Raw genomic sequence first — 11,958 nt, forward strand, 5'->3', positions numbered from 1 at the left:
TTTCCAAAGCTGCCCTACTTTGTTCAACTCTTTCTTCTATGGAGGGAGTCAGCACAGACAACAGTATGCTGCCAACACGCAGTCGATGTATTTCATCAACTCATCAATCCCTGCATCCGCAGAGGTAAAAGCCATTTCTCCAACCTGGCCAAAGGTTTAAAGTTTCATCACAGGAGGAGATGGAGCTTCACAATTTTCATTTTCAACCGATTTTCTAAGCCTACTGCAAGAGCTGTCATTTCATGATGGAATACAGTACGGTTTGCTGAAGCTAAATCCCTCCAGTTGGTGCTCAAGGTAAGTGATGACATGTCATATTCTATTGACTGACACTGGTGACCTGTTCCAAAAAGAGTCATTCTTCCAGATAGATATGAGGATAAAGGGGAATAAGCTATTGGGAGGGAAGGACAAGGCTAAAAGCCTTTAAAGACTGGATGCTCACTTGTTGCCGTAGTCTATCTTGGAGGTGACTCTCTGTTTGAGCTCGGTGAGCTCGTCCTGCGGGAGGGTGCCGGACAGGATCTGGGAACGCCATTCGATCAGGTCGTAGATCATGTCCCGGACAGAGTTGAACATCTCACGTTTGTCCCCCTGACAGCAGAAACAGACGGATGACCATGTGTACAGCTTAGACACAGAAGGACATTTAAAACATCCAAGTGCTCTTGTGTCTGGAGTGTTGACTGGTGAAAGGACTTGTTCATGCTGGCAGGTCAGACATTGCATTAGCAGCAGCAGGTACAGGACAGTGTAGGTGAACAAAGATCTTAATTATTAAGACCAGATGGAATTATGTTATTATGTAATTATGACTAAGCCCTGACCAGTACAAACATTGTAAGGTCAATACTTACACTACTATAACAATATTTGCCAAAAACAATTACCTACTAATATTATACGCTTTAAGTATTGTGGTGTTAAGATATGCCCAAATAAAACACTTTTTAAACATTGTAATCAAAGATAACAAAATTTAATTAATAATTCTGTCATTATGAATAGTAACTATAAATAAAACGGAAAGACAACAAAATATATTTAACTCAAATTTAAAAAAAACAACAAGGGTCAATGCACAATAATATAACAACATTAACATATGCCTTCATTTAAACTTGACATATAATAATTAGTTTATGTGATATAGCACCTTTTATAGGATAAAGTAAAGTGCTTCACATAATAAAACATGTTAAAGTACAGTAATACCCAAACAGTAAATGTGCAAGCAAAAAAGAAATATAATACTAATGGAAATAAAAGTTTAAAAAAACTTAAAAACCCAAATTTACAAACATGAGGCAAACACATATGGCAACACATAACCCATAAGCCAATACTGATATATCTGTAATAAGCTCATAAACTGTATACGCTCTACCATCTTAAACCCTAGTGTTTCTTTGCCCTCTTAACATCCATACGTTGCCTTATCATATCTGACATGAATGTTTATGTTTGTGTGTGTGTGTGTGTGTGTGTGTGTGTGTGTGTGTGTGTGTGTGTGTGTGTGTGTGTGTGTGTGTGTGTGTGTGTGTGTGTGTGTGTGTGTGTGTGTGTGTGTGTGTGTGTGTGTGTGTGTGTGTGTGTGTGTGTGTGTGTGTGTGTGTGTGTGTGTGTTTCACCTTAGGTCTTGACAGGCTTGCTTACCACATATAAGTCCCTCCATATTGTAGCCCACTCCCGCAGAGTGGTGGTAACCTCCTGAACCAGGGGCAGCTCAGTGGGAATCACCGTCTCCTTTTGCCTGCGGGGACAGTCAAAATGTAAGTGAGACATCAACGTAAAAATGTGTTTACTGTGTCCTTTCTGTCCTTTACTCTCCACACGGAGACTCTGCCAGTATTAAACGTGTCTGTTATACAAGTACTTTCAAATATATTTCACAGCTTTGTTTAAATCCTTGGGCCAGTTTTTCAAAACATTTAATCTAGATCAAAATTATCCGGATTTTGAAATCCCATTTGTTTTTGCTATTCAGGATCAAGTAATCTGTTTTACCTTTATGCCGGATTTTCAAAGCCACATTGGACTGGATCACCCTGATTCAGATACACAGTTTTCAACATTATCAAATCCGGATTACCAGTGCTCTAAATAGGATAACATATCACATTGTGAGCTACCAGCTATGTGAAGGACAGGTAGAAGAGCCAACGTGGGGTCAATGTAAGTGGTTCTTATTTTGAGAAAAAACACAAAAATAACAAGCGTCCACTTCCATTCATAATTTCTTTTATGGCACCTCAGCTGAGCCACAACAAATAAAAAACAAATATGCATTAAGAAATACATAGTGGATAGTTTGAAAACGTCTTTAAAAAAGGCTAAAAGTCCAATAGTTAACAAATTGAAGAATGTTCAGGGTTCTTCTTCATCTGCGGAGGAGAGACCACAAATTAATCTTGACAGCCTCGTCTATGATGATTTTCTTTGAAATGAATATACGGTGCTGAATGACAGAAAAATGGAATATGTTATTTTTGTTTGTTATTGAAATCTGTTTGGGGGATTGTTTTATAGGGACAAGATCACTTTACTACATTACTTACATATTACTTACATATTACTTTACTATACTGAATAGCTTAATTGGTAGCCTATGTCTACTTTTTAACGGTTTTACTTTTATTTGACCAATTTTAAAGTTTTACTAACATTTTCTTCCTGGAATCCACCTGGAAATCCCACCCCCTGTTGGGATCAGTATAATTCAATTTTTTGGGATCAAAGTTATCAAAATCCTACTGACAAGTTTTGAACAACACAAATTGAAGGGTTGATCCAGAGTCAAACCAGGATTGGATTCCGTGATCTAATCTGATTTCTGATTCCCTCTTTCCCTTTTGAACAACCCATTTTCAAGATTTATAACCAAAATCCAATCACCTTACCTTTGAACAACTGGCCCCTTAAGTTATAATTCTATGAAAACAAATATCTGGTCCTCAAGGTTCTCAGCTGAATTCAAGGACTGTGTGTTGTGCAAGTGAAATCAAAGAAGAAAGATCAAAAACCAAACAGTGCCACAAGTTGCAACAACAACCCACATGTCACATCTTATCAAGTGCAGACATCTTCACTGGCACCATCGTCCATCTATCTAGCCAACACGCTTCTCAGAAGGTCAGAAAATGGGTTTTGTTTCCTATTTGAATATCTTTTTGCTATCTTAAGTATAATGCATCTTTAGACAAAAGTATTATAATCACAAAAATAATTCTAATACATTATAATAATTAATTACAATTATAATAATTAAAATATTGTATTATAAATAATAAATAAATAAAAAATAAACAAATCATACAGAAGTAGAAGCAACCTTCTTGCTTGTGAAAAATAAATCCTAAATTTATATGTCATTCAAAAGTGGAAGTGTACTAACCCACTGCCCTCAACTGTGGCCTCTTTCAGATGAATATAGCAAGCAGGAAATATGCCCTAGAAGAGGAAGAGATCACAATGAAAACAACATTATAGTAAAACCGAGACAGAAGTTGAAGTGAGGTCGTAAAGAATAATCTTTTAGTAACAGATCTGATGGTGTGAAACAGGCCTGCCGCGATAGTCAATAAACCAATTAATCGCACGGTAAAAAAATGAGCTCGATCACTTCCATTTGCATGCTTGTTTGTTTTCCTTCTCTCTCTCTTGCTACCAAAGACACTGGATGACCACTCTCGGTTCTGCAGAGGAGCAGGAGAAAGTAGCTGCACCTTTGCCAAAATTAAGGTTGAAAACAGAACTATTCCAGTTCCAGTGTTAAACATTCTCTAGAAATAATAGTTTATTGATCTTTGAAAAGGTGTACCTTCATTATAATGTCATTATCATTATATTAGATGAAAAATATTATCGTTTATCGCAATAATTTCTGGGAGAATCCAGCAACATTTGTTATCGTGACAGGCCTAGTGTGAAACATTTGATTCTGGCCACTCACCTTTTTGGATTTTCTCCTGAGCCTATGCCCTCTGTACCAGTCTAATGGAGAACAGAATGATGTTAAATGTATGCTGATTTTAACATATATAGTGAACAAGAATAAAAAAATAAAACAGAATAATAAAACAAAAACTCTGCACTAAAGTTAACTATTTAACAAGGTTGGTTGTTTTATTAATCAGTTCAGAATAAAGACTGTTAATACAGCTGATAAGTGAGTAGTGTTGCTCCTGCGTTCATTTACAGGGACACAATATTATGGTTGCATTATTTTTTTAATCTTATTGAACGAATGTAGAACAATTTGACAAAGCCAAAGTGCGACTAGCGATGACAGGGAAGTAATGTCCGACATTGGCGTGTCTGCTGTGATCATGAGTGTCATCAGTAAGCCTGTTCCAACCTGCATGTGTCTCAAGTATGTGCACTGTGTCTCCAATCTGCAGCGACAGCTCCTCCTCCTCCCGGGCATCGTAGTTATAGATTGCTGGGGAAAGATGAGAGAGGACAATATAAGAGAGAGAAATATAACAGGAGAAGGAAAAAGGCAATAAAGCACTTGGCTCCCTTGTGGCGCTAATTGTGTGCCATTGTAATGTGTAGTAGAGGCGTCACACATCCACAGGATGTCCACCCACACAGTCTGACACAGGGATGGTTGGACCTGGCACCATCAATGCTGTAATAATCAACACACTTGTACCGCCCACGGCAAAGAAACCAATATTGATGGACAATGGCAAAACAACGATAATGCTGGTAGAAAACGTATTTTCTCAGAAATACAGGACAAACCGTGATAAGAGATAATAAAATAGTGCGCGCTCCTGATTTGCTTAGGTGTTCTCAGACAAAACAAACAGATAACGTAAATATGCTTGTTTGGTCCTCTGGTCAACAGAATATATGCATATTTTCGGTCCTATGGTTCTGTGATAAGGTACAGGAATTTTGGTCCAGGATACATCATAACCTACGTCAGATTGCAGAGAGCCAGGTTCCCTTCACCACAAGATTTGTTCTGGAAGATGGAGCAATTCTAAGCGTGGAGGATAAGCACATAAGAAGCTGGCTCCGGACTAGTTTGATGATAGCCAGACAGATTATTTTAATAGGATGGAAGAAGGAAGGAGTGCCCTCAATCCAGGAGTGGGCTTGTGACATGGCTAGGGTTATAAACGGTTTGCCAGATTGGATCGTTTATACTAGAAAATGGGGAAAGTACCTGGAGGGCTCCTAACAAGCTTTGTGCCGGGGAGAGAGAGACTTGTATTTTGGGCTTATGGTGTTGATTGGTGGTGATGACGAAGGGGGGGGGGTGTTCTTGTAGCGAGATGTATGTTTTGTATGTTAAAAAAATTTAAAATTGTTGATCACAAAAAAAACATATTTCCGTCTGTATTGTTTGTTTGCCAAATGAACAGGAATTAAGAGAGCACATTACATGTGGCTCCCAAAATTGGTTCTTTTCAACCTGTTCTGGCGAGTTCTATGAAGTCAGTGAAAGGAAAAATTTCTTGACATCTACAGAATAACAACAATAATAATTTAAGTTTAATGAATATAATTAAGCAACTACAAACCAACTTTTTTTGAATTTACTTCAATATCCCATATGAAATGACATTTTCCCACTTATATTATCATTTATATATTTGCACATACAGTACACACATGTACATACATACATGCAAGATTAGTAGAGAGAGATGAATATTATAAAAAATGCTTTCTTTTTGTATTTCTGGATCTGCTCCCAAAAAAAAAAAAATCAAATATGATCAAAATCCAACAAACAAAAATAGGGCTCGGTTCAATCAGTAGTCAGTTTCCCATAAAAACAATTCTTTTACAGTCGATAAAGACCTCTGTGGACTACACGTTCTTGTGGATCTACCAATACAATGCAGGACATTCTCGGTCTACTGTCAGCGCTCCATCAAAATGTCGTGGTCATGTACAGCGGCCAGTCAAATACTGACCGGTGGCATTTGTTGTTATTCAGTGAGAGGTGAACAACATGTCGCTATTAAACCAGCCATGACCGACACCTTTGTGATATTTGCTAAACACCATCATAAAAGTACAGCCTCAAAAATGACAATGGCAGTTAAATACTCCCTGAGACAGCCTGTATCTGATGATCAGCATGTATAAGTCAGGCAGCCAACCACTTTAGGGGAGGGCATGAAATGCCATGTGTAGCCTTTTTTTTTTAAATTTAGCCCCGTTTTGTTTTTTTCTCTATCAAAGTGTATGTACATACACGTGCATGTCCACAATGCATTTTGCAATCCCCAGAACAATCCAACAAGCCCAGTGAATCAACCAGAACACGAGCATGGACTGACAATGGAACAAAGACCCCAGGAAATGAATTCAGTGGTCCCACACTGGGATACAAAAAGGTACCTACAGGGGGAGAAAGCAACAAAACAATCAAAAGGGACGTGGGATTAATCCGCGAGTATCCATCAGAGAGCTGTGAAGCAGGGTGCACTCAATTAAACTATAATTAGGAGTGGTCAGAAAAGCCTGTAAAGCCATCAACTGCTGCATCTGTGTGTTTGTTTGGAACTGGGTCACTGGTCCAGCTGATGCAGCAGGATATATAAATGGCAGGTGCCGAGAGAGAGCAACCCAAACAAACAGCTCAGACAGAGACATAAAGTATCTTATTTCATCATAAAATGAAAGACTGCCCCCGTGATCCCAGCAAATGAGACTAATAGGTCTCATATCAAACAAATGGGAGCGCAGAGAACTGGGGAGATTCGCACTGGGAGGAAGGGGTGCAATCACAAAATGAACAGAAATGACACTCTGGGAAGATGCTGAGTAAATGACAACCATCAAACACAATCCTGACATGTGAGGCCACGGCGGTGCAATTCAACACACAGGAACCATGATGATTCTTGTCACGTGGGGGTTAAAATGGCAGCTCTGATTACTTCTAAACCTGTATTTGCATACCCAAGAGTAAACTGATGTAAATTTGGAACCAGTGAGGAAGAGAAAATCCATCAGAGGGCTAAGAGGATAAGGAAGTGGACCATATTCTCCCTGGAGTATGGCATGCAAATGATTTTTTTTGCAAACATGATAAACAGCGGCATCATTACCATACGTAACCTGTTGCATAAGGCTGTGCAAACTCTGAGCACATTATCATCAGAGGATATGAGGAATCAGATAACAGACCTATTCACTTAGCCGGCGCACGTCTACACCCTCGTCACAATTATAAGCACTCATACACTGGGTTGATTGTAATTCTACACTTTAGGCTCACTAATAACCTGCACTAATCCACACATATCATTACACTCAGATGAGAATACAGTACACGAGGAGGGGTGGGGAAAAGGGAGGAAAGACAAGCAAATAGAAAATGCTCATTGGAAACAGAGTCTCTTGATGTTTTTGTATTAAGTCCCCGAGGGCTGTGAGCCCACAGAGAGAGCCAACCAGGAAATCTCAGACAAGAGGATTCTTTGGGAGGGAAATGCAGAGTGGAGCTTTCTGGTTAGGCTTTTAAAGAGCCAAATAGGCAGAAAATCCAGCAATGTCAAGCAGCAGGTAGATGACGTCAAGGCCCTGTCCAGCCACAACATCACCACAACAACTCCGTCTGGATAGAGTGAACATCTCTGTGTAAATGACCCCTGAGAAATATTTTAGCAAGCTGGAAAGAATTTTTGAAATAAGAATTGATTTGGACCCGGAGAGTTAAAACTGAACCATAAGATGAGAGTCTTCAAGAATCACATTTGCAGATTCACTAGAGACACTGTCACGGACACGATGATCAGCAACTATTTTGATACCGCCTCAGTCATTTGAGCAAAAATACCAAACTCACATTTTCTACTCGCAGCTTCTCAATACGCCTTTTTTACAGCAGGCATTTTGACTTGTCGTAGTAGAAAAAGCACATGGGGCACTAATAACACTAAGAATAGCTTGTAAAAAAAGAGCCTTTTTTCTTACTATTTTCTGACATTTTACAGATCAACCGTTTTAAAGAAAATATCTCCATTCGGTAATCAAAGTAATCGTTGGCTGGTAAAAGTAGCATTTGGCTGGTAACATTCTGTTAAAGTGAAAGTGTATGTTGTTGTCCTACCTATACGGTTAGCAAAATTAAAAACTGTTGAGCTGACGTTTAAATTCTTGAGTCTATGGGTGCGTTCATATGACACAACACCTGATCTCAAATCTGAAAAATTATAATGTGTAGATGAATTAAGATCTTGTGTCATCCTAATCATGCCTATTTGTTTCACCTTGTTTTGAGCAAGGGCAAACAGAGACTCTGTGGAGAAGACAGCCCAAGCACGTATGAGACAAAGAAAGAATCGTTGACTGTGAGAAAATAGTAATACACAGTAATAAAGAGCAAGGGAATATGAATTTAATACAGTGCTTAACTTGAATGAGGAGGCGTTCAATAAGCACACAGCGGACTGAGACACCCTTTTCCTGGCAGCAGCACTGAATAGAGGATGATTATTACACTCCAGCTGCACTATGGGACTCCAAGGCCAGACAGAGGAGTCAGCAGAGAGGGGTCTCTCTCACACACACACACACACACACACGCACACGCACACGCACACGCACACGCACACGCACACGCACACGCACACGCACACACACGCACACGCACACGCACACGCACACGCACATGCTTCATGTCCAACAGACTCTGAATGAGCCTTCAGAGGACATGACTGGAGTAGGTAAAAGGCATACCCTTGTCGAACATCAACCTGGTAAAGTCATTTGTATGGCACAAATGTGAGCTGATTGAGGTGCTGTTGCAGGTGTTTACTGTCCTGATGAGCCCTGCTGGTAGTGAGATGGAGCTGGCTGCAGCTTGCTCTGCTGCAGAGCTGACAGTCTGCATCTCTGCAGAATCAAAGTAACTCCTCTGTCGGACTCCCTCGTCACGACAATCACACACAAACGTGTTTGATTGCATTTCTTCCTTATAAACGCAACGCCCTTATCATATCGTGCATCGTTTACATCCTTTTTTTACCAGCATGCAGTCTTCTTCTACCCTGCCCTTGCAATGCTTGGCATTACCGGCTCCTGAAGTTCAGTGGAATAATGGCAGACCATTAGGAAAGTGAATCACATCACACGCAAGGTCAAACACTCCACAGGGCACCTTTAATATTTCAGAGATTAAAAAAGCTTAGAGCTTCCAATCAAAATTTTGATTTATTCTGATGCTGATTTTTCCCAGATACAGTACTATGCACTACAATATTTAGCTAAATGGTTACCTGAGTGTTTTGGTACATTGTTAAAAGGTTAAGATGCCGACCATAAATCTCTCCCATCATTTCCTTTCATCTCTCTATTGCCAACTCTATAATAAAAGGCAAACAAAAAGCCCAAAACGATTTAATACTTATTACTTTTATACTTAATACCATTTTACCCTTCAGGCTTTACATTAAAAAGTATTTTTTCATAAAAAGTCAGAAGATATTGTGAAAAATTCCTATCATCATCCAATTTCTTTTTGTCCGACCAACTTTCCAAAACCCAAAGATATTAAATTAGAAGAAATCCTGTTAAAAAAATTAATTGATTGTCAATTGTTGGCGATTCTCAATTTAATTGGTTAAGCAATAACCCCATCTATTCTGACATGGGTGACACTTACACACACACAGACTTAAATGTGTTCCTGGGGGTGGTGTGTAAAAGCGGCCGATTTATCGTCTCAGACTGAGTGAGAATAAAGCCCATTAGGAGATAAATGCATATATAGAGTCTCACAGTTCAAAATAACACTCAGGTGTCCCCTGTAGCACAATAGTTGACAAGATAAAAGGTGAATACAAAAGTATCAGCAATATACTAATAACGCGGAGAGCACTTAGGTAGACTTACAGCCTTTGATTCAGAAGGATATTTCGAGGACTGGGAAATTACAATAATTCCTTTTTCTTTAATTATTTTTTAATTCCAAGTAGATCGTTTCAAACACTGTAGAAGGAATGTAAGCCTCTAAGAATGTTATTAAAAAACACACAGCGGTGTAGTCCGCTGGGGTTTGGCTGAGATATTGCAATACATTCATCATGTTTGTAAAACTCAGATGGTGAAAGGGCTTTCTCTGTGACGTCCAAGGCAGAGTAAACATGATAATTAATTTCAAGTCCTTCTCTAATAGGGTGTAATAAGAGGTTTAGGCGTTCAGACGGAAGCCTGATGGTGGTAATTTAGAGGCAAATGCAGACAGTCAACCTAGGATTGTGAAATACCAACAAAAGCACGCGGTTTCTTTTTAAACCAATTAAATACAACAGCCTTTTAGCTTTATCTGCAGTTGGAAAGTGGAGATAATGCTAGTGTAATTAACCTGAAATTAATTCAACAGCAGCTGAGCTGGGTGTGATGAAAGCCCCAGGTCTTTCTCTCACTCACTGGTAGGACCAGATTTCTCCTCCCTCTGACTGGAAACAAGCAGGAAAAGCCACTTGAGATTATTACTGTATCACAATAGATAGGGCTTTTCCAGTAGGCCAGACCGAAATAGCGTTGCTTTCCATGGCTACAGAAAGACTAACAACACCTCAGAGAAAGAGAGGAGCACTGTAGAAATATAATAGAGCACAGAATTTGGGTGGGTTTGAGGCATGTAGTGAGAAGTAAGGTGAAGGGAGGAGCCGGTGGAGAAAACCACAACGTGCCAGAGCTGGATGCCAACAGCAGTAATACCTTTTGGCAGAACTTCCTGCCATGCCCCAGCTTCAACACAGGCCTCAGGGTACAATCCAACACAGGCCGATAACTCCGCTTCCATTGACTCTGCAGAGCCTTTAATTGAAAATCATCTCCTCAAAACAACAGGGAGAGAGAACAGAACGTAGCTCATTACTGAGCACTGAGAAAGCGTTTCACAAACTGGTCTCTGGTGTTATTTGTGGTGGTACACGAGTGAGTGCACTGGCTCTACAAAGCAAACCTGCCTGCACTTTGCACAAACATCTCAGGAGCGTTAGAATAAATGAGAGCCTTTGAAACACTTCTCGCATAGCACACTTCACAGTCTCTATGACTCATCGAATCAACAGGGAAATGTAAAATAATCTTGAATATGATATCCAAGACTTGGGAAAGATTGAGTCTACTTTTTTTTAACCACAATAAAATGTAAGGCTGCAACTAACGATTATTTTCATAGTCGATTAATATGTAAATTATTTTCTTGATTAATCGATTAGTTGTTTGTTAGGTCTATACGATGTCTGAAAATGGTGACAATTGTTGATTTTTTTTTTTTTTTAAAGCCAAAGATGACGTCCTCAAATGTCTTGTTTTGTCCACAGCTCAAAGATATTCACTTTACTGTCAGAGAGAAGTGATGAAACTAGAATATATTCCCATTTAAGGAGCTGGAATTAGAGAATTTTACTTTACTTACTTCTTTCATAAAAACAACACTCAAACCGATTAATCGATCAAAATATTTGCCGATTAATTTAATAGCTGACAACTAATCGATTCATCCTTGCAGCTTTAATAAATTGCATCTTTTGTGTAACAATAGGAACATATCACAGGGTTGTATTTATTCCACATACCGTATTACACTGCATGGAGTAAATTGGCAAAATCCAAACAGATTAGCCTTTTGCACAGCAAGAAGTATCTAATTATTTCCTGCCCTGTGTTGCTTCTTGTGATATGCATGCTAATTAATGCATATTGCATAATCACCTTTGAATATTTGAAGAAACTCTGCAATTGACTCAGCAAGTTTACTTTGAAACCTCTATGGTAGCACTATGCCAAAAATGTGACTTCACCGTGATAGATGTATGATACAGTACTTGACCGTTATCAGAAGGTAGGCCCTTTGCTGCATCTAGTGCGTGTAGAGCAAAAAAACAGGCAAATGCAACAGGAAATGCCTAGGACCTGTTCTTCATGCTGTGGTTTATAATCACAGGGCTGATGGTGTGTTCCACTGAAGCA

General features: G+C 39.2%; 1 protein-coding gene across 4 annotated transcripts in view; it reads right to left on the reverse strand.

Annotated features, from left to right (window-relative positions):
* The window catches only part of dock1 (dedicator of cytokinesis 1), a 172,353-nt gene that overhangs the window by 148,846 nt on the left and 11,549 nt on the right, over nucleotides 1–11,958 (reverse strand). For all 4 annotated transcript variants that reach the window (XM_032501812.1, XM_032501816.1, XM_032501814.1 and 1 more), the window contains exons 2-6: nucleotides 4,358–4,441; nucleotides 3,953–3,993; nucleotides 3,395–3,450; nucleotides 1,657–1,753; nucleotides 446–594 (exon numbers count right to left, since the gene is read on the reverse strand). In XM_032501812.1, coding sequence (XP_032357703.1) covers nucleotides 446–594; nucleotides 1,657–1,753; nucleotides 3,395–3,450; nucleotides 3,953–3,993; nucleotides 4,358–4,441 — 427 coding nt within the window. The remainder of the gene's footprint in view (nucleotides 1–445; nucleotides 595–1,656; nucleotides 1,754–3,394; nucleotides 3,451–3,952; nucleotides 3,994–4,357; nucleotides 4,442–11,958) is intronic.

The sequence above is a fragment of the Etheostoma spectabile genome, chromosome 21, assembly GCF_008692095.1.
Source record: "Etheostoma spectabile isolate EspeVRDwgs_2016 chromosome 21, UIUC_Espe_1.0, whole genome shotgun sequence".
In the NCBI taxonomy this organism is placed as follows: Eukaryota; Metazoa; Chordata; class Actinopteri; order Perciformes; family Percidae; genus Etheostoma; species Etheostoma spectabile.